At 46.4% G+C, this 24013-nt stretch overlaps 2 protein-coding genes across 2 annotated transcripts; one reads left to right on the top strand and one right to left on the bottom strand.

The window, feature by feature from the left end:
* Nucleotides 1-2102: 2102 nt before the first annotated feature.
* On the top strand, nt 2103-2615 carry PtA15_6A695 (uncharacterized protein; the record flags this gene model as incomplete). The annotated part of the gene is made up of 1 exon (XM_053170427.1): nt 2103-2615. The coding sequence occupies one exon, from the start codon at nt 2103-2105 to the stop codon at nt 2613-2615; it is 513 nt and encodes a 170-aa protein (XP_053021620.1).
* A 13989-nt stretch (nt 2616-16604) lies between these two features.
* On the bottom strand, nt 16605-16853 carry PtA15_6A694 (uncharacterized protein; the record flags this gene model as incomplete). The annotated part of the gene is made up of 1 exon (XM_053170426.1): nt 16605-16853. The coding sequence occupies one exon, from the start codon at nt 16851-16853 to the stop codon at nt 16605-16607; it is 249 nt and encodes an 82-aa protein (XP_053021619.1).
* Between the last annotated feature and the right edge of the window lie 7160 nt (nt 16854-24013).

The raw sequence follows: 24013 nt of genomic DNA, 5'->3' as shown, positions 1-24013 counted from the left end.
CCAAATGCTGATATGGTTTCGACTAAATCGCGTGCGCGGAACTCCACACCTGTTTGGGTTTTAGTCGCATGGAATCCAACACATTTCGCGTAAACTATTTCATAACGAGGGACCTGTTACGCACCATCGAGTAGAGTGGGGGTGCTTACAATGGAAATGCAAAATGTGTATCAGGACAAGCCAATTCTCGGCATCTATTACATGCACTTGCATCGGAAAATGTTGCTCACTTGAAGCTTCTGAAATCAAACAGCTCTCCATCAAGATAAAAATGCCCATCCCCGGGCGCTGAGACAAACCCAGGCCTAGATCCACGCGCCGAGGTGTATCTGGGCTTAGGCAGGTATCTCCGGTCGAGTTTGGTAGCAGTAGTACGGGTGTCATTTAGGGGCGAACCAGTAGGAAAACCAAAGGGCTCTCTCGCTTCTGACATTGAGCTAACTGCTGAGTACCAAACGCAAAACCCCCATAGCACGTATCTTGCCGGTGTCTGGATCATCGTTCTAGACTCAGATTGCCGTAATTCTATGAAAAGTGAATGTTGAGAGGCAAGTACGCTTCGTTGTTGCCGAATCTCGCTTGGTATGTAGAGCCGGTATTAAAGAGCGTATAAGGTAGGTAATGAAAGTCGGGGAAGGGCCTTGTTAGGGTCGACTGAGTCAGCTTTAATGGCGGTGCCAAGAGGTGCGCCGCAAAGATGTCTCGTATGTGCTGGTGTTCTGTAATAGAGCGAATGCGATCCTTGAACGCTAAGGGCTCCGCACGGCAAGTGCGTCTATTTGACGATGAGCATTTACTGGAACTGAACCTCTAAAGATTCTTGGCTGTTGCTTCTGGGCTGTTCTTGCCCAGGGAGTTCCTCGAGCCGAGATGTTGTCGAATGAAATTCATAGGAACGAAGTGGACAGTGATGGGAGGTCTCTCTGAATCTCATGGAGGTCAATTGACATTGTGACCGATTGCAACAGCGTAAATACATACAAAATGATACCATTCACAAATCTACACACCAGTGGTCTCCAGTGGTTCAGACTGTTGTTGGCATGTGACCTCATGTGTCACATCAGGTCACCTCGCTGGGATAGGCTGGGACGCCTTGGGAGGACGGTTGATGGACGGATGAATCTGAATGTCTGGAATGGAATGCTTTTGCAATCTGTTGGTTCACTTTGATGGTTGTTCACGGACCATGGCAGCCTGCAGGTGTTGTGTACACAGACCGGGCAGCGTCATGTCGGCGCCAACTTTTTGCAGAGGTGCCTCCCGAGCCGGAACCTGTAAGTTCGATATCTACCTAACCCTAGCTGACCGCTTCTTTGAATCTGTCCCACCGTTAACCGCTTCAAAATTACATATCCATATCCATAAGATTACTCGAAGGTTTCTCAAGATGGCCAGGTTAAGCGACCTGCCAGCCGAGCTGATCGACAAGATAATCTATTTCAACTATTCGGATTATCACCAGCAAACAATTAGAAGCGATCAGGGAGCGATTCAAGGGCCCTTGTGGTGGGTATGACCATCATAAGCTTGACCATGACGAGATCGCCAGGCCAGATAGCGAACACTTGGGAGAGTGCTATCGGTGTTATCAGAGCGAGCTCAACCAGATGAAAATACATGTACGTTACACGTTTTCTTGCCTCACGTGTTCCTTAGCCACAAAGAGTACATGATCCAGCCTAAACCCTCGAACTTATTTCAATTTTAAATGATAGACAGCCCCATCATGGAACCGCGGTAGTAAGTCATTTAACTTGTCAAACACTTGGAAAATGAAGATGAATGAAAACTCAACATTCATCAATCTGTTTCTGCAGGTTTCTGCATAAATCCCTTATTACATCTATCGATAGTCAACCGCACCTTTCGACAACTTGCCCAGGCGAGGCTCTTCAGAGATGTGACCTTGTCGACTTCCTGGCGGATGGACTCGTTCCTCCAGGCGGTTACTGGGCCATCCCTAGATGAGGACGACCACGATGCGCATAGCGCTCAGGAGGACGAGATGAGGGGCATTCAGCGGTCTGGGGACGCTCCTCCTTGCCTGAACAAATTGGCGCGATGTTCGCGCGATACGATTCGACTGCCGTGATAGGTCTATGATGACACAGGGCTACAGCTTTCTGACTAGCGAACTCATCCGATCCTGTCCCCTGATCGAATGCATTGTAATTCATCATTTCTTCTTCGGTGAAGATGAAGAGTCAATCTTCGAAGCCTTAGCAAGTCGGCAGCGGATCCAAGAATTTTCAACCACTGGGCATTGGTCAAACCGTCCCGAGAAGGGTCTCAGCTGGCGAATCGATGAGGCCATCGATCGTTTACTCTCAAAGTGGAAATTTCTACATACAATCGACTTTAGGATACTATCGGGCCCGCAAATCGAGACGGAGGAGTCAACGATTCCCCCGGCGATACCAATCTTGAATCATGCCTTACGATCAGTTGTCTTGACAGAGCCGGACTTGGACGAAATCGAACTCTCGTCGATTTTAAAGAGTTCTGCAAAGAGCTTGTTTACGCTCAAAATCTTATGTCCAACCTCAAGGCTCGACCGGCCCGGCTTATATCGAACCCTAACAGAGTGCACCAACCCTGGTTTGAAATCTTGATGATTGATGTGGATTCTGCGTGGCACTCGATCCCAGCAAGCATTGAAACTTCTGATGACCCTACTAAAAATCGGGGCCTATTCGACATCGTTATGAAGTCCTCCTGCGCCTTAAGAAAGCTGAAAACCTTGCTTATTGCTGGCTGTCTTGTCGGCCCCCGGTTCCTTACACTCCTCCCTATCCCTTGTAAAACTTTCTGTTGCGAGGTCTGAACTGCCGCCTGCTCCGTTTTTTGATGCCTTCTCGATTGGTCGCCAGTCTGACCCCCCTGGTGACTTGGATACTCTTCCGACATGGCTGCCCAATTTGAAATGCGTCTCGGTTCAGGATGCACGTATGGGGTCCAGATGTCAGTTTTTCCTTCTTTCTTTTCTTTTCAAAATTGGACTGAGAGGACATCTGAAAAACTACACCCACACGCATCTGAAACTGAACAACCTGCTTATTTGCTGAAAAATATGTTCTTTGTGGGTAACTGCATCTGAGTCTGCAGGGCCCATTGAAGACCAAAAACGCATGTCGGAGGTGTTAAAAGCGCGAGGGGTGTGTTTCCAAGCCGTTTTTCAGAGTAGGACTAGGACAAGGCAATGAAAGTACTGGAAACTCGTAGCTTACAGTTGTTACATTAAGGGCCTGTACCATGGGCCTCAATTTTGAAAAATTTCAACTTTTTTTGCCCTGTACACAAAAATTGAAAACTAGTGGAGGGTTCAAATGTTAAAATTCTTCACATTTGGGCTCCAGCCTACATTTCGGCCAGGCTCAGTTTTTGTCCCAAGAAATTTTGAGGTAAATAAATTTGGAAAATTTCAATTTTCATGCCCTACACACGGGGAGTGCTCTGACAAGGATATCTTGAGGAATCCTCGTGGATTCCCCATAGTGCCCCTGCGTGAGGTTGGACCAGCGGCTGCTGGTCCACACGTTCACGTGATCTCCACCAAGTGGATCACAGGGGCACCTTGTGATGGCCCCAAGGATTCCACGGATATTTACAGATGTGTACCCGTGGAATCCACGTGGTCACGTAGGCAGGCCTGAAAAATTCAGCGGGAGCAGCTTGTTAAAAACTGTCACCATTGGGACTTGAACTCACATTCATGGCAGGGAGCCTGGATGAGAGGGAGTGCCAAACAACGCAGCCATTTCCCATTCTGGAGCTCTGCTTCTTTACACGCTATCAACCCCCCAAACGTTGGTTTGCAATTGGGTTTGTGATAGGTTTTTTGTTAAATTTTGTTTTTCAATTTTTTTTCCTCTCTTCAAAATCAATTTTTGTTGGACTTTCAAAACCTCAGGACCAGCCTGAGGTGGTCTTGGCTGGAAGTAAAAAAAAAGAAAATGCCATGGAACCAACGTGAGCAACAAGCTGACATGGTCTCCACGCGTGCCAGGAAGGCACATTGTGGAACTGACGGGGAAAAGTGTGAAGCCCATTGGTTCCACGTGGAAAAAACCCGTTTTGTGGAACCAACGAGCTTACCAAGGGGTTACCAAGCCGATCCTCGTTGGTTCCACGGGTTACCCTTCTGCCGTGGGTTCCACGGACGGGCGTGGCAAGAAGTACCCCCGCCGTGTATGGTACAGGCCCTAATTAATGGAAATGGGAATGGGTTGGGTATATCAAGCTTGGAAAATCTCCACTAAAATAGTGCAGAGTTAATTTTGAGTTCTGCAGATACATACTGGCACATCCAAACCTGCACAATTTCCACCAAGAAAAGATATTGGGGGTGGGTCCTGTCATTGCTCCCAGAGAAGTGAGCTCACTGCCCACAGTTGCAATTTTCTCATCCTGCCCACTCCTGCATTACTCTTGTCGGCGGTCACCAAGTCCTGCATAGGGGGTAATTTGTTAAGTTAGTAGAAGATGAGGATAAAAAAGACATGAAAATGGTAGATGACCAGTTTGAAATAGGGAGGTTCACACCAAGAATTCCTGCTTCCTGTGGCACCAAATTTGGCTACTCCTGGGTGACATACTTGCTTGAAATTACAGATTTACCTTGCGCACAGGAATTTCCGTTGACTTAACGTTGCTTGACATTGGGCCCTCCTCCGTGCGCGCCACCAGCTCCCCCGGAGAAACTATCCGCACATGGGACCAGAAGCCAATTGGCTCGGAGTCACAGTTGGCCCACCATACACCACATTTCAATGAGCCTCTCCACTCCACCCTGTTGCCCAAGACATACACGTCTGATGAGCCCGTCCCCCAAGCCCAGCCTCCTCCTGTCTCCAAAGACCCTACTGTCCAACCTATTCCTCCTATCCTGGCTGACACCCCCATCGAGCTACCCAATCCCAACTCCGTGCGGCAACAGGCGGCCGTGTTGAGACACTCCGGCATTGGAAGGAATCCAATGACCGGTCTATTCTGGTCATTGAGAGGACACATCCCTCTTGATGACCGGTACAGACCGGTCATCAAGAGGATATATCTCTCTTGATGTCTGGCATTCTGGTCATTGAGAGGCCACATCCCTTTTGATGACCGGAATAGACCGGTCATTGAGAGGATACATCTCTCTCAATGACCGGCACAGACTGGTCATCCAGAGGGCATCAAGAGTGATGTGCCCTCTCAATGACCATCAAAGACCGCTCATCCAGAGGGCATCAAGAGTGATGTGCCCTCTCAATGACCGGAAAAGACTGCTCATCCAGAGGGCATCAAGAGTGATGTGCCCTCTCAATGACCATCAAAGACCGCTCATCCAGAGGGCATCAAGAGTGATGTGCCCTCTCAATGACCGGCAAAGACTGCTCATCCAGAGGGCATCAGCAGTGATGTGCCTTCTCAATGACCACTCTATTCCGGTCATCAAGAGGAATCAATCCTCTCAACAACCGGTCTGTGTGCAGAACGGTGTCAAGAGGATACATTCCTCTCAATGACTGGTATCGACCAGTCATCAAGAGGACACCACCCTCTTGGTGACCGGTCTGTTCTGGTCATTGAGAAGAATCAATCCTCTGAATTACCAATCTGTTCCGGTCATCAAGAGGATACATCCCTCTCAATGAATGGTCAGACCAGTCATTGAGAGGAAACCACCCTTTGAATGACCAGAAAACGCTGTTCAAAAGGAGGAATCAATCCTCTCAATGACTGGTACAGACCGGTCATCAAGAGGGCATCAAAAGGAATCAATCCTCTGGATGATCAATCTGTTCTGGTCATCAAGAGGCTGGTGTCCTATCAATTACTGGTCTGTGCAGGTCATCAAGAGGGATTTGTACTCTTGATGACCGGTCTATTCCGGTCATCAAGAGGGATGTGATTCCTTTTGATGCCCTCTTGATGACCGGACTGTACCAGTCATTGAGAGGATTGATTCCTCCTGGTGACCGGTCTGTTCCGGTCATCAAGAGGGATGTATCTTCTCAATGACCGGAGAAGATTGGTCATTGAGAGGGATGTATCCTCTCAATGACGGGAATAGAGCAGTCATCAAGAAGGCACATCACTCCCGATGCCCTCTGGATGACCAGTCTGTGCCGGTCAGGTCATTGAGAGGGATTTGTCCTCTTGATGACCGGAATGCCAGTCATTCATATCAATGATGTTGTGTTACCGGGAGTGTAACAGGAGGTGGGTAGAGTCCATGGAGACATCTAGCCACTCTCTGTACACGCCAGTCCAGAGCACGTATGTGGCTTGGACAACTGCTCAATTTATTGCACACCTCACCGGCGGAGATAGTGGCGTACAGGGACTAGGGGAGGTTGCCAGCTTCAAGGGTGAAAGCGCTGCGCTTCAAAAAGCGCCGTGCAGCGTGAAGCGCAGCGGTTTTGATGGCTGCTGCGCTGCGCTGAAAGGAGCGGCCCCGCCCGCTGCGCTACTGCTTTTTGGGTCTGGCAAGAAGTGGGAACCCGCTACTTTCAGCGGTAGCGCAGCAGAACCATTGCTGCGCTACCGCTTTTTGACCTGGCCGTGTAGCGCTCCCCCGCTGCCAGCCAAAAAAGCGCAGCGCAGCTGTTTTGGTGGCCGCTGCGCGGCGCTGAAAGGAGCGGCCCCGTCCGCTGCGCTACCGCTTTTTGGGTCGGGGAAAAAGCGGGCCCCTGCTATTTTCAGCGGTAGCGTAGCGGGACTGGCGCTGTGCTACCGCTTTTTGGGCTGACCACGCAGAGGCTCCCCGCTGCGCTGCGCTAAAAGACCGCTTTTTTGTAGCGCAGCGCAGCGTTTCAGCCTTGCCAGCTTCCAGACCAAAGACTCAAGGCCAGTAAGACCTCAGAGCTTTCCCCACCTGATCCAAGCGTCATGCTGTTCCATCCAGACCCCCATCAGTGTCATCTTACTTGCTCTCACCCTTGCCCAGATCAAAGTTAATTTTTGCAACCACCCGCCCACCCTGCTCAAGTTCTAGGAAGGTCTAGGCACTCATCTTCACACGTGGGGTCTAGCGCCTTTGCCCACACACCCTCCAGGGACTTTCTGCTCCGGAAGGATCCGGTCCCCTGCCTTCTCCTCCCTGTCCGGTCCCCCCTTCTGGGAGACTTGGTACCAGGAGAAGCACCACAAGAGCGCAGCACAAAGGATCGGGGACCATCCTTCCGCCAAACCACACACAAGAGTCTTGGGGAGTCACTCCCTGACTTCTGGAACTCTCACCATGTAAGCAGTTAGTAGTGCCAGGGCTACTAGACGTAGAGAAATTAGGTGGATCCACCGCAGTGCCTACTAGGGCGCGGCAGAGTGGAAGGGCCCAAGGGAGCCACCGTCAGCCTTAGAGTCAACTCAGCTGACCTAAAGTCTGCCTTTTTCTACTTTTTACATATGAATTAATTTATATCTTTTTTATCTTAAGAGATAACCTTGTTTTGACTTCATATTCTGTTTCCTCATGCAATTTTAAACCTAGTTACAACTCATCAATTCCTTGTAACTACACTCCTTCCCTGAGTTATTGAGTTGTGACGCGCATGCGCAGTTGTGACGTGTCAGCGCTACCAGGTGCGCCAAACCACATGTACATATGTAAATTACATAAGCAAACTGTGAAAATTTTTGTAGTCAGGATCCCCCTTGCCTGAGGCGGATCTAAAGACTTCAGCACACCAGAACCACCACCCAGATAACCCCAGGATCACCACCAAAGAGCTTACAATACTCCCAGTATACCTACCGTCACAGGCACCTAGGATATTGACAGTAAGTAACCTCTTTCACTGAACCTTGTTTATCTCAGAGGTACAACTCTGTGTCTTGCTTGATCTGCTCTTTCTGCTGGTTTTGTCTTCTCCTTGATCATAGGGCTGTCCCTCCAAATCTACTGGCCTTTGCCTCACTCTTGATCACAGGGCTGTCCCTTAATATCATTTGGCCTTTGCCTCAAATCTAGGTTACAGGGCTGTCCCTCAGGTTTCCCTTTAAGAACCTTGACTATCCAGAAGGAAGCTAAAAAATTGTGGCTGGATTAAACTTATCTAATCCAGATACCCTCCTGAGAGGAAGCTGTAGCACTTCTTAGCACAGATTAGCAGCACTCTTCTGAAGAGTAGCATTGCCAGTGGACGTGCATTCCCACTAGAATAACCTAGTACTTCTCTTTATCCTGATCCTTCTCAGTTTCTCTCTCTCTTTCTCTTTTTCTCTTATAGTTGTATTTTCTTTATCCCAAGAAATCCAACTATTGCCCCCCCATTTCTTGTGTCCTGCAGTCACTGTAGAGACTCAGGCTCACAATTGGGGGCCTCATCGGGAAAATTACTCACCTTTTCATAATTCTAGACTGCTATAAAGCCAAAGCACTGATAATCCTGACTAAATCAAACAAAAAACTCTTAAAAATTCGAAAAAATTCGAAAAAATCACTTTAAAAATTTTTCTACATATCCTACTAACGCTAAAATTCTTCTAAAATTATCCAAAATTACTTTTATACTGATAAATTTCCTAACTGAACCCTTGAAAAATTTTTTTACGCCCTGTGTACTCGTGAAAGTGCAGAATTGCGACTCCTCCGCGCCGCTATTTATCCCTTCGTCGGACTTATCCTCCCCAGAACCCTCTATATCTTCGGATCAAGAAGAGATAGCGAAAAACGGAGTAGGCTCAAAAGATTCTCCTGCTTCTCATTCAAAATTACCGCAGTTGAACGTAAAAAAATTCTTGACGGCGCAGACTAGCGCAGACAAAGAAAACCACGACGACAAAATAGTATCAAATCCATGTAACGGCAACTTAATCAGTAGCATGTTGTGGACCCCTATAGCTACCGCAAAAGCGCCGAAAACTAGACAAAAGAAGACCGTAGCTCCCGTCAACATAGCCGAGTGGACTTCTAATTCCTCAGCAAAGTCAAGCGTAAAAGAAAACAAGAAGAAAGCGTCTTCTACTACTAGGAAAAGCAAAAGGATTTCCGCTAAATCCAGATCTTCAGGTATTTAACCTTACTCAACTCTTAATCCTCCTTTTCCCGCTTAATTACTCTCCTTTCTTACACGTAATCATCATGCCTCCCCACCTTAGAAATGGCAGAGACCTCTCCGAAGAGCTGCGCCACCGGTACCGCCTTAGCCCAGCCGCCAAAGAACGGCTTCGAAGGGCTAGAAGCAGCCTTGCCGCCTCTACAGGAGGATTTCCTCAAGCTCCCGGAAGAGGAGCCGCTCCCCCCTGATACCGGGACCCCTCCGGCCCTATACCAGCCGAGGGAAACATCCATAGCCCTAGCGTTGAGCAGATCCACGCCGGTTCCGCAGCCTATCAACAGGGAACAGATAGACTTGACGGTGAACCTTCCTCAGACGAGTCAACCGCCCTCCCAGCCTATCAACCAAGAGGGCATGAGACCCACGGCGCCGCCCAATCTAGCCCTCCTTCCGTACATTCAGAGCCCTCAACGGGAGGCGTCCTCCGGGCCCATGGACCTCATCCCGGAAGAGGAGGAGCTTTTCAGCCTCATCAGCATGTTCAACAAACAATTCGACCTCTTTGTCCGCGCCAGGGAGGCGCAGAACACGTTAACCATGAGGCGCCTTCTCTCCCAAGCTTCTCTAACGCAAGAGATGATAATAGAACTGGTTGGGAGGAACAAAGGTATCCGTCTTTGTCAAGAATGGATACCCAGAGACGAGCTACACAACCTGGAGGCTTCTCTAATGAATCAGAACAACGGCCTAGGTCTGCAGAACTCCACGGCGCAAATGAACCAGCCTCATTCACAGCTAGCTATAGTGCCGCACACCAGTCAGCAACCTATTCTAGTGACACCAACGCTGGAACCCACAGGTTCTCAACTACGGGCTATAGCGCAGGAGTTCCAGGGTCCTATCCCCTCCAACCAGGCTCAATTTCAACCACAGCCTCAATCCCAGCCGCGCCTAGAGAGCCAGCATTACCAAGGAACTCCTTTGCCGCTGCCGCCACCGCCGCAGACGCTCCAAGTGAGGCCGCCACCAGCTTCTATACAGCGAGAGGTGGTTCAGTTATTCCGCCCCAACCCGCATCATCAAACTGGCGGCTACAATCCACCCCCTTATCCTCAAATGCCACAAGAATTCGTAGGCCACAACCCCCCTCATCCTCAAAACAACTGGAGAGGATCAGGGAGGAACTGGAGACGCCCTCAGGACAACACTCAGAGAGTTCTGGAAATAGGAGAATACCTAATGAGAGCCACAAGAGGAGTGAGGAGAGGCTATGGACGCAGGAGAGCCAGGGGGAGAGGCCCTTATTAGATGAATCTTTGCCTAAAAGTTCCTTAAGTAGTGATTCCCCACTAGGCCTCAGCTTAGATATTGACAATCTCTCTGATCCTTCAAATAGAGAATTTTTCCTCAATAATCTTAACTCTGAAATGTCTAGAAATGGTCCTTTTTTTCTAGAAGAAAAATTACAAGTCCTGTTCTCTAAATTTCTCTCTGAATTATCTGGTACTGTTGAAACCATTCCTGGTACTCTTCTTGAATCTTGTGTCAGCAATTTTAAAGATGTCCTGAATCATTCCATTCTTCATCTGTTTAAAAATGAATTCATTCCCTTTTTGCTTGATCAAATCCTGAACAACATAGGTGAAAGTGCTAGAGAGAAGTCCACAGTGAATAACAATGTGTTAGAACAACTGAAGAAACACATAGATGAGAAGTTTGAGACAGTTCAAGATTTAATTCTGGTAAATGAATCCCAATGTCATTCTAACATGGATACAATGGGTCAAAATCTGAAAGATTTTGAAGAGAAAGTTAGCAGCAATCTTACATCCATAGGTAATCAGATCAATGACCTTCATGCCAATGAGCACAACAGATTTGAGCAATCTAAGAGAAGATTCAGTGACATATCTTCTGTAATAAACTCTGTGAGCTCAAAGCTGGATTCCTTGATAATACCAGATGACAGAGACCAACCCCCTCATCTCTTATACAATAATCCCTTCCAGAATGTCCACCATGAGCAACAACAGGAACACAGAGCCCCTCCTCCTGTTCCTACTCCTGAACCCCAGAGACCTCCAAGAGATAACTTTCCCAAGCCTGCAAGCAATACTCCTGATGCAAAGGCCCAAGAGGAATTCCCCTACATTGATCATGGTGCAATAGACTTTGAAATGAGGAAGGAATTGTGGAAAGGTATCCCTAAGAATGGATACTGGGAGAAATTCTCTGGAGAATTGCCTTACAATCATGAACTTTGGATTAAAAACACGGATATCCTGGTTAGAGACTACTTGATGCTGGATAACATGATAATCAGTAGATTAACAATCTTGTTGACTGACACTGCAAGGGATTGGTACCTAGGCATCAGAGACCAGTATGGAAACAAATCTTGGGCTTGGTGGAAGAATGCCATCAGAAACAAGTTTGGCACTGAGAACTGGAAATGGAAAATGCAACAAGAGTTTGAGAATGATCACTTTGCCTACGATGGAAGGAAAATCCATAAATGGTTTGGTAATCAGAGAGAAAGACTGAAGGCTTATCAACCTGAACTCAGTGAGTATCTTATTTGTGAGAAAATCTTGAAGCAATGCCCTCCAAACCTTGAGCATGCTATTAAAAGCAGATACAAAAGAGATGCTACTGAAATGAGTTTTGAGAATATGGTCATAATTGCTGAAGAAGTCATAGATAGAGTCATGAAAAGGAACAAGCCTGTGACAAACAATTATAACCCTCTTAACAACCCTCTTAACAGATCCCAATGGAGAAACAATCCTGCCCCTGAGAAAGCTGATAAGCCATCTGACTCCTCTACCAAAAAGAATCCTGTCTCTGCCCCTGAGAAAGAAAAACTTATGTGTCATTTCTGCAAACAAACTGGCCACTTCTCCAGGGAATGCCCTAAGAAGAAGAACAGAATCAATAATGTAGGAATGGAGGATGATGATGATCCCAAGAGTGACAATGGAGAAAATCAAGGTGAACCACATAAGTCTGAATCAGAACTGGATGAAGAGGAAGAGAATCATAGAACCAACCACATGATTCTTGCCATGGACAATGGAAATGGTGCCAATTATGATCCTTTAGTTGATTTTGATTTTGGAGAACATGTGTAGAGTGTGAGATAAACCAAGACTTCTCCATTGCTGAAATTCAAGCTGAAACTCATCAACCTCAGACCTGGGACAAATCCTGCCAGTCCTCCCACATAGAAGATGCTAGACTAATGAAATGTAAACCTGATAGAGGAAAAGCTCATCTTACTGGAAAAGCAAATCTCACTACTGTCCTAATTGAATCCAGAGAACACTCATGTCTTCTTGATAGTGGAGCTTCTTGCTCAATCATCAGCAACAAATTGCTGGACTCTATAATACCAGGATGGGAAAACAAGCTCATGCCAATCAACCATGCTAAATTTCACAGCTGTAGTGATCAATTACAGCCAATGGGCATAATAGAAATGGCTTTGATTTTTCCTCACACTAAAGGTTCCATTAGAATTCTAGCAGAATTTGTAGTTATGAAAAATGCAAGAATAAACTACCTTATCCTTGGAAATGATTACATGTCTCTTTATGGCTTTGACATCACAAACAGAAAAGAGAGATTCTTTACCATTGGAAATGAAAATAAGAGGAAGAACTCATCATCTAGAGAAAATGAGTCCTTCCAATGAAATTTCTGCTGTAAAGAAGTCCCATCCTCCATTGCAAAAATTTAGGGGCATGCTAAATGCACCCCAAGCTTTTGCTCCATGTACACCAAAATGGGGTGCATCCCATATGTACCCCAAATTGATTGGGGTGTACAGGCGCTTACCCCAGTGAGGTTGGGGTACATACCCTCAAACCCCATGAAAGTTGGGGTGTGTCAGGGAGTACCCCAAACACATAAAAATCAATGGTGTGCAAAGCCCCTGCACCCCATCCCGCTGGGGTGCATATAACCCGCACCCCAGCCTTGATAAAGTGACCCCCCTGTGAAAGGGGTGTGCTGCTGGGCACCCCAGATATATTTGGGGTGTCACACCAAACCAGACATTCCTGGGGTACCGAGCTTCTCAAGCTTGACACAGCACTGAGAGAATTGTAAAAGCTGAAGATGTATTTCTTTTATAAGTATGACTGATAAAGAAATACAAAGATATAATAGTAATGTTCTATTAAAATAACAAAGGTGTTTACCTGAAGGCAGATGCTTAATCTGCTCAAAGATGCTTGTCTGTGTCCGTAACTTAGTCGAGTGACTAGCAACTGAACAAGATTGAGATGTATCTGGTTAAAAGCACTAAAGATTAAAACAATTACATTGATCGTCAGTACTCTAATTTAGCTGGCTAACTTCTTTTTAAGAAGATAAAAAAGAACTTTACATATTTGTAACGATCTAGTCTTTATTTAATCTTTGTCGATGATCGACGAGCTAATACGGTCCGCGAGACTCGTGTATCTGTTTTAAGACAATCAAAGAGTCAGAGACTTCTTCATTGGGTTGAGATTTAGAAGAAAGAAAGCGTCAGACGACTCACGATGTCTTCGTGAACGTTTGACTGCTTCGATCTTTCGTTTTGGTTTGGACTTCGGGATTGGTTGATCTAAAGAAGAATGAAAAGATGATTAGCTTTTCATTCGACTGAGTTTGTGAAGTCTGCAACTCACAAGGAGCTTGTCGATAGCAAATCAACTAAGTTTTGAGCGGTGACGTTGCTGTTGTCACTGCTTGGTGCAATAGCGCGAGGCTTCTTGCGATCTGGGTTGTGCAGGGGATCTGTCACAGATTTGCAGAGGATAATGAATATTAATATTCATTATGAACTCTTTGGTGAGTGTACTAGAGTACTACTCACCAGGGGTACTCCTCTTATGAGGGTGAGTCGAATTCCAACAAGCACCACCCAGGCACCAACCCTCCGGTTTAACACCACTCCGCGACGGTGAAGCAGGATATCAACCTCTCACAACAGATATGTCCAACACCGGCGCCAGCACCCCATCAACCACTGGTATCACGGTACCTCCAGAGGTTTGGGCGCAGATGGCACAGCTTCTGGCCAGTTTTGGCCCTTCAGCTCCCTCAGCTTCTTCGGCTCCAATAATCCCCCCTGCTTTTTCGGCTCCAATCGTCCCCCCTGCTTCTTTGGCTCCGATCATCCCCCCATTGGCTCCAATTATCCCTCCCACGGCTTCAATCATGCCTCCGTTGGCTCCAGCTCAAGTGCCTCCAATTATTGCACCATTGGCCCAATCAGAACAATCCGATGAGTCCTCATCCTCAGACAAGGATTTGACTTCTCCCGCTTGTGAGACCGCCACCACCGCAGATTTGAAAATGAATGAAAACGAAGCAACCAACAAACTCGAAGGCCAGTCTTCTCAAATTGGTGTGGTGACTGATGTAAAAGACTTCAATTACACCACTGGAGGTAAGAATCTCTCTGCTCTTTTACTCTCCCCTCTCCCATAGATACAATACCAAAGCTGAAATTATTCTATCTTTTTGCGTTTCAGAACCGTTGGATCCTCCGCCTTGCGCCCAGTTTATCTCAATGGACGACTTGGTCAGATTTTGTCAAAACTGGGCCAAACAGCACGGATACGCGATCTTCAAAGCCCGCTCCAACGCCAACAAAAACGTGTACATTCGGTGTGATCGATCTGGTGAATTTTGTGGCTCAATCCTTAATCTGTCTGGACAAAAAACATCCACCTCAAAAATTTGGTGCCCCTTTGAACTTAAAGGCTTGATTCCCACCAGCAAAAAAATTACCAACAAGACTTGGAGTCTAGAAATTCGACATGGCCAACACAACCATGAAGCATCGGCTGCACCCTCCTCTCATTCCGCTCACAAACAGCTCCTCCCCGAACAAGTTGAGGAAATTCGAAAGCTCTCCCAGTCAAACCTCAAGCCAGCACAGATCCTACTCCAGCTCCAAACGTCTGATAACGAAACCTATGCGACCAATAAGACAGTTAGCAACACACTTCAAAAAATAAGCCGGGAGGATTTGGACGGTCGATCACCAACCGAGGCACTCTTGTGTATTTTGAAGGAATTGAACTGGTCATTCAATGTTCAGGTGGCAGATAACGGGGCAATCAGAACACTTTTTTTTGCTCACCCCGGCTCCATCCACCTAGCTCGGATCAACCACCATGTCGCCCTTTTGGATTCAACTTACAAAACGAACAAGTATGAATTGCCCTTGCTTCATATCATCGGCCAAGCAGCTTCAAACCGAACTTTCTTGATTGGCTTTTGTTTCATGGCTCACAAAGACAGTGGAAGTTACTTATGGGCGGTCAACTGCCTGAAGAAGCACGTATGGCGACCTCAACGCATCCCCAAAGTTTTCGTCACTGATTGCAACAACGCCTTGCGTGGCGCCTTGGCTCAAATTTTTCCTGACTCGCAAGCCAATCTCTGTACTTGGCACCTTAACAATAACATCACAACACATTGCAAGAAGCACTTCCCGGCTCGTGTAGAAAAACCCAAGCCTTGATTGACCAAGGACAAGACCCCGGAAAAACCCAAACCAGATCCATGGAAGGAGTTTATGTCCGTGTGGGGCAAAGTCACCCAAGCCAAAACTCTGGAAATCTATATCAAACGATTGGACGCTTTGAAGAAGCACCTCTCATCTCGCCCCGCTGTCCTAGAATACATTGAATCAACGATTCTTCCGCTCAAAGAGAAATTTATCGTAGCATGGGCTTGTCAGTACCCCCATCTGCAAAACCTCAATACCTCTCGAGTCAAATCGGGCCATGCCTATCTGAAATCGTTCATCAAGAATTTGACAGGCGACTTGCTCTCAGTCTTCAAATCTTTAGTTTTGGCAGTTGACACCCAAATCAACCAGGTTCACGAGTCGATTGGTCGAGATACGGTCAAGACGCTGGTCAACGTTCCCAAGAGCTTCATCCCACTCCTTGGAAACATCTCGACGTTTCCACTCAGGGAGTGCCTGATGCAATTTGAACGTCTCAAAGACTTTGATCGCAGCGAGCCGTGCTTGCATACAGTATTGATTGGACTTGGCATACCATGCCTGCACATCATGGCTGAGATTTTCAAACGGGGGGATGCATTGGCTCCCAAAGATTTCCACTTTCAGTGGCACCTGAAATATAATCCAGAGATAACGGTACACATCTTCTTCCTCCGTAAGAAGCCCATTCATTAGCTGTTTTGTTCAAAACCTTTGTGTCCATGCAGAAATCGGACACGCCTGAACTCGATTTGGATGAAGAAATGAAGTTAATTATGGTTTCGCTCTCGCACGAACAGCCCAGCAAACTCGTTGATTTAATCGATCAAATCAACAAAATTGTGGCTGGAACTCATACTGCCGTTGCAATCCAGGCACCCGAGATCAAAACAAACACAAAAGGTCGTCCGTCTGCAAAGAAACAATCAAAACGATCTACAACTGCCACGACAAGAAATCCTTTGGGGTTTGAGATTATTGAAGCTAAGCTAAAACACGAACACATGGCTAAGAAACGAGCGTTGAAGGCATCCACAAAAATGAAATCTAAAAGAGTCAAGATAACAGGCGGCGATGATATCGGATCTTCCGAACAAGAAGAATCACTTGAATACAGCAACAAGTCCGGCTCCAGCGATGGCAGTGATGGCGACGATGATGATGACGTCAATGACAATGACAGCAATAAAGGTGACAGCATTAAAGGCAAAATTGTCAAAGCGTCCAATGCAGGAGTGACAGTGTCTGTGAAGGTAAAGCTTTTCATTATCATTTGTCTGATGTTTTGGTGTCTGCAAATGACTGATGTGAGCTTTGATCAGCCTGACTACATTTCCCAGATTCCCGTACATCTCCAAGAGTTCATTCTTGATATTTTCAATCCCGCTGGCGATGGGAATTGTGGATTTCACTGTGTGGCCAAAGCCCTTGGTTACCAAGAAGATGGGTGGTTCCGTGTCAGGAAGGAGATGCTCAAGGAAGCGACGGAATACCAAGCGGTCTACTCCAAACTACAGGGCGGCAACAAACCCATGAAAAGGATTGTTCAAAACCTTCAGGTGGAAAAAGAGGCAACAAGGATCGAGCCCAACAAATGGCTTTCCAGCTTGGATCACAGTCAGATACTCGCCAACACTTACAGACGTCCAATCATTTTCCTCTCTCTGAAAGATTGCCGCACCTACCTTCCGTTACGCATTGGTCCCTCAGGCCAATCAGACTCAATTTATCTACTCCACATCAATGATAATCATTGGGTTTTGGCCAATGTGGTAGGGAATGATGGTGTGAAACCCATCCCCCCTCCCGTCTTGGCAACCCGGGTGACTTCACAAAATGCCAAAAGCTGGTTGACTCACATCCAGGCGGGCCTTGCTCTCTTCTGCAAGTCCCTTGCCCGTGCTTGATTTTTTTTCTTGTTTTTTTGGTGTTTAATTTTTCTTTTCTTGCTGACTATACATGCATATATAAATAAATAAAAATTGTCTCAAGAACTTGAACTTTTTCAAGTACAATGAAAGCCTGTACACCACTCATGGTTTTCTCCCTAATTTACCCCACAAATTCAATCACACCCCAAGATGCACCCCAAGTTCTTGGTGTGCTCGGGGATGCACCCCATTAATTTTTGAATTGGGGTGCAAATCTGTTGACCAGCGGTTGCTTTTGGGGTGCGCGCACTGTGCACACCAATTTACTTGGGGTATAAGAGGTTTTACCCCAAGATTGAGTCTCTGTGTCCCGGTACACCAACTATTTTGGGGTGCTCAGGTGAATACCCCATGCAAACTGGGGTGTATTTACCAGTACCCCAAGCTTACTGGGGTACCCAACTGGGTACCCCATTTCTTTGGTGTACATGAAGCAAAAGCTTGGGGTGCATTTAGCATGCCCCAAAATTTATTATAGAAGAACTCTGTGAAGCCAAGTTCAGTGATAAGTTGACTATTGAGCAAAAGGAGAAATTGTTTGAAGTCCTCTACAATAACAACCTTGCCTTCTCCAACACCAACCAGCCCCTTGGTGCCATTAAGGGTCATGAAGTTCATATCAAGTTGAAAACTGAGAGACCCTATCCTCCTCTGCTCAGAAGACCTCCTTATCCTGCCAGCCCCAAAAGCAGAGAAGCTCTTGAACAACACATTGAAGAGCTAGTAAACCTGAATGTTCTAAGGAAAGTTGGTCATAATGAAGTAGTAGAGATCACTACTCCTGTTATCATTGCCTGGCACAATGGGAAGTCCAGAATGGTAGGAGATTTCAGAGCTTTGAATTCCTACACTGCTTCAGACAGGTATCCCATTCCCAAGATCAGTGAGACTCTGAACAACCTGGCCAAAGCTAAGTATCTGACTAGTATGGATGTACTCAAAGGTTTTCACCAGAATGTCATTGCAGAAGATTCTAGACACCTACTCAGGATTATTATGCACAAAGGAATCTATGAATACCTGAGAATGCCCTTTGGGATCAAGAATGCCCCCTCTCATTTCCATAGAATGATGGACATTGAGTTCAGAAAAGAGATTGATGAGAAATGGGTCATTATCTATATTGATGATATCATCATTATGTCCAACACTTGGGAGGAACACCTCAATAGGATAGACAGGATCCTGAAAGTTGTCATTAACATGAACATGAAAATCTCCTTGAAGAAGTGTAACTTTGGATTTGATCAGATCAAAGCTCTGGGCCATCTTGTCTCTGGCATTGCCATAGGGATAGATCAGAATAAAGTAGCTGCTGTCCTCCAAAAGCCTGTGCCTAGTAGCAAGAAAGAAATGCAATCATTTCTTGGTTTTGCTGGTTACTACAGACAACACATTGAGAAGTTTGCAGAGATAGCAAAACCTCTAACTGAACTGGCAAGGATTGATGTCATATATGAGATGACTCATCATAGAATAGTAGCCTACAACTTGTTAAAAGAGAAACTGACCACAGCTGCATTGCTACTGTTTCCTGATTGGGCACATCCCTTCACACTATATGTAGATGCTAGCATGACTGTCAGGCTTGGTGATGCCAAGACACGAAGTCCTCTAGCTACACGAGCGACTACGGCGAGTGAGCGCGTCGGTAGACGCGGTAGGATGATGGTGTTAAGAGCATCTCCAACGGACTCGCTAAAGCGTGACTCGCGACCCCAATTTAGCGAGTCGGGCGAGTTTTTGGGGTCCAACGGACTCGCTATACGACTCGCCAAATGCCTCCCGAGTCGCCTCAACTCGCCACAGCCCTCCACTTGTGGCGAGTCTGCACCAACCCAACACTTGGCCCTCTTGGGCCGCACCTCGCACCCCACGCATGCTACACCAAACGCTACATCACCTACCGGCCCATCCTCACATCAGGTCATTGGTAGGATGACCAGTCGTTGATACCCACATATGACTGGTCATCGATAAGATGACCGGTCATGGGTATCAATGACCGGTCATCCTATCGATGACCGGGCATCAATAGTCATTGATACCCATGACCGGTCATTGATACCCATGACTGGTCATCGATCCCATGACCGGTCATCGAGGCCGATGGCCGGGCATCAACATAAATGAGCGGACATCAAGACCGATGACCGGCATCAATATAATGACCGGTCATCCTATCGATGACCGGGATCGATGCATGGCCGGTCATCAATAGGAGGACCGGGCGTTTGACTCCGAGGATCGAAAGGATGACCAGGAGCTGGTCATCTACTTGTGTGGCTTGACGGGCAAGGTGTGGTCTTGCCGACGACGAGTTGGTCCAGCCTCTTGTCGGGTCTCGATTTCTGGCGAGTCCGCTGTGGACCGAGCCTGGGATACCCCGTTACATGTGGTCCAGGGCCGTGACCCAGGGTCTGCGCGATCCAGGGACCGCTGGAGATGCTCTAAAGTTTTTATATCCCTAATGGGATGTAACGGAGGGGCCGCGAGAGCAGCGGAATGGTTATGGTGCCCTCTGGGGCGGCTCTTACAGGGCCTGACGAGCAGGGGTAGTGGATCCTGTGTTGTCTGGGGTCCGACAAGCGGGGGTAGTTCAACAGATCCCCAAATAGATAGATAGGGAATAATTCCCAAGGTGATAAAGAGAAAAGAGACTGGACTTACTGAGAGTCCAGCGAGAAAAACAGTGAATCAAGAACGGTTCTAACACGAGCAGGACAGCAAACAGGTCGGCAAACAATTGGTTGGCGAGGGTGTGCGCTGATGTGCGGTTTAAGACAGTTGACAATTCTGGGGAGCAAGAGTCCTCCAGAGCCCGTTCTTTTATGCGGTTCTGGCGAGCTCTTTGGCTTGGTAAACTCCTAGCTATCCTCCCAATACATCTCATCGGAGAGCATAGCAATTTTACTGCTCATGATACTCGTAGGACCCGTATCTTGTGGAGACGAGTCATAGGCAACGGGGCCTCTTCGCTGGTTCTACGGAACCTTCCTACTCAACCTGACGCTCCATCCATCCTCCGCTCTCGCGTAGAGGATGGATAAATGTCGGTATACATGCGGCGAACTCCAGAACCTTTGGGATTTGGAGTTACCGTCTCTGAGGTGCTATGGCCATTGGAAACTCGTTTTCATTGGCGCTAACTTCCAGGCGGCTGTCTTCTTCACGTGATCAGGTACAGAAGTACTCTGTTTCACGTGGCTTTTGTTGTTTAGCCGCCTACAGGCGACGGTAGCTTCTACACAATCGAGTACTGTAGTACTCTGTGTTACATGGCTGATTTATTTTTGCCGCTACCCGGCGCAACCTGTTTCCAAGCTAACAGTGGCTGGATGCTGTAAACCACTTGGGTCTTCTAAGGAGGTCTTTCTCTACTTAGTTCCTTTTTTGTTACATGTATATTTTTATGATTTGCTGTACAATGAGGTTCTGGACCGCGCAGCGGTCTTTTTCGTGTCTAGCTTCTCTAGGAAGCTATTTGTTGTAAAAAAATGTTTAAACTAATCTAACCTGTGCGGAGGTCCGCGCTGCGGTCTACTCTGCACCTAATTTACTGTGCTCTTGGCTGCGCTACCGGAGCTGCAGGCGGGGCTCTATTCTAGAATGGTAGCCCGGCTGACAATGACTGGTCTAGGTGCTGCTTTACATCAAGTCCAAGTCATTGATGGAGTGAGAAAAGAAGGACCCATTGTTTTCATATCCAGACAACTGAAGGACAGTGAAACAAGATATGGTGCTAGTCAACTTGAATGCTTATGTCTAGTTTGGGCTCTGGAAAAACTCCATTACTACTTAGATGGCAGTGTCTTTCATGTTGTAACAGATTTCACAGCTTTGAGATCACTGCTGAACATGAAGACTCCCAACAGACATATGCTCAGGTGGCAGATTGCTATTCAGGAGTACAGAGGTAATATGACCATAATACACAGAGATGGGAATATTCACAAAAATTCTGATGGACTGAGCAGATGGGCTTTGCCAAATGATCCTAGTAACCCTGCTTATGACCCAGAAGACAAAGATGATGATAGATTCCCCATCATGGGCATACATGTCTCTACTTTCAAGAATGAGTTCTTTGACTCAGTGAGAGAAGGCTACAAGCAAGACAAGAACACTACCATATTGTCAGAGCTTTTGTTGAAAGATGCTAAAGATGCCCAGCTAAAAAACTCTTTACAAGATCCTTGGAGAAAGCTATATGATGAAGGAAGATTCTCTATATTTGATGGCCTCATCTACTTCAGAGAGAAACACAACTCTGTCCTAGTCCTAGCTGACAAAGAAAGCATCAACACCATTTTGCATGAATGCCATGACAGTGTCTACTCTGGTCATCTCTCTGAAGATAGGACTTTAGAAAAAGTAGCTGATACTGCTTGGTGGGCTAACTGGAGACAAGACACTGGTGAATACTGCTCTTCCTGTGATAGATGCCAGAAAGCAAATAAAGCTACAGGCAAGAGATTTGGATTGCTGATGAAAATTGAAGAGCCCTCAAAGCCATGGGATGTTATTAATGTGGATTGGGTAACTTCCTTATCCCCTGGAGGAGCTGCTAGCTTCAATGCTTGTCTAGTAATAGTGGACAGATACTCTAAGACCCCAATATTTGTACCCTGCTTTAAGGATGACTCTGCCATGGACACTGCCATACTGTTTTGGAACAGAGTAATGCCTAGAACTGGCATCCCCAGAATCATCATCTCTGATAGAGACCCTAAGTTCACATCTGAATTCTGGACTGGTTTACATAGTATGCTAGGAACAAAACTCTCCTTCTCCACTGCTTACCACCCTCAGACTGATGGATTAGCTGAAAGGATGATTCAAACACTTGAAGATATGATCAGGAGGTTCTGTGCTTATGGTCTAGAATTCAAAGACAATGATGGTTACACTCATGACTGGGTTTCACTTTTTCCAATCCTTGAACTAGCATATTGCACAAGCATACATTCTACCACTGGAAAACCTCCTGCCATCCTGGAGAAAGGCTGGATCCCAAACCTTCCCAGAAATTTCTTGAAGCAAGACTCTGTAGACATTCATCCTACTGCTCTTGCCTATGGGAAGATCTTTGAGAAAGCTAGAAAACATGCTGAGAAATGCACAACAGAAGCTACATCTTACAAAAAAGAAAGATGGGACAAGACTCACAAAGAACCATCATTTAAAGTTGGTGATAAAGTCTTAATATCCACAGCAAACTTCAACAACTTGTCTGGCCCTAAGAAGATGAGAGACTCCTTTACTAGACCATTCCTTGTGAAAGCTTTACATGGGAAGAATGCTGTAGAAGTGATTCTGACTGAAGAGCTCAGCAGGAAACATCCTACATTCCCTGTCAGCTTGGTGAAACCATACAAAGACCCCAATCCAGATAAGTTCCCCTTGAGACAGAAAGTTAAAGTTTTTATTCCCCCCATGGATAAGACTCCTCAGAGTAAAGTCATACAGAAGATTCTCAGAGACAAGGGATTAAGAGTGGAGAACAGAGATGTTATGATGTACTTAGCTAGATACAAAGGTATGAGTGCTGATCATGATGAATGGCTTCTTGAGAAGGACATTCCAGACTCTGCTATCCTTCTCAGGAAATTCAGAAGTGAGAAGAGGTCTACCCCTGTGGTTTAATTTCTTACAGAAATCCAACCCTTTTGGTGGCAGGGAATGTCAGCCTTAGAGTCAACTCAGCTGACCTAAAGTCTGCCTTTTTCTACTTTTTACATATGAATTAATTTATATCTTTTTTATCTTAAGAGATAACCTTGTTTTGACTTCATATTCTGTTTCCTCATGCAATTTTAACCCTAGTTACAACTCATCAATTCCTTGTAACTATACTCCTTCCCTGAGTTATTGAGTTGTGACGCGCATGCGCAGTTGTGACGTGTCAGCGCTACCAGGTGCGCCAAACCACATGTACATATGTAAATTACATAAGCAAACTGTGAAAATTTTTGTAGTCAGGATCCCCCTTGCCTGAGGCGGATCTACAGACTTCAGCACACCAGAACCACCACCCAGATAACCCCAGGATCACCACCAAAGAGCTTACAATACTCCCAGTATACCTACCGTCACAGGCGCCTAGGATATTGACAGTAAGTAACCTCTTTCACTGAACCTTGTTTATCTCAGAGGTACAACTCTGTGTCTTGCTTGATTTGTTCTTTCTGCTGGTTTTGTCTTCTCCTTGATCATAGGGCTGTCCCTCCAAATCTACTGGCCTTTGCCTCACTCTTGATCACAGGGCTGTCCCTTATTATCATTTGGCCTTTGCCTCAAATCTAGGTTACAGGGATGTCCCTCAGGTTTCCCTTTAAGAACCTTGACTATCCAGAAGGAAGCTAAAAAATTGTGGCTGGATTAAACTTATCTAATCCAGATACCCTCCTGAGAGGAAGCTGTAGCACTTCTTAGCACAGATTAGCAGCACTCTTCTGAAGAGTAGCATTGCCAGTGGACGTGCATTCCCACTAGAATAACCTAGTACTTCTCTTTATCCTGATCCTTCTCAGTTTCTCTCTCTCTTTCTCTTTTTCTCTTATAGTTGTATTTTCTTTATC

The sequence above is a fragment of the Puccinia triticina genome, chromosome 6A, assembly GCF_026914185.1.
Source record: "Puccinia triticina chromosome 6A, complete sequence".
NCBI classification, from domain to species: Eukaryota; Fungi; Basidiomycota; class Pucciniomycetes; order Pucciniales; family Pucciniaceae; genus Puccinia; species Puccinia triticina.
The sequence above is the reverse complement of the archived record's forward strand: the minus strand, read 5'-3'. Positions and strand labels throughout refer to the sequence as shown.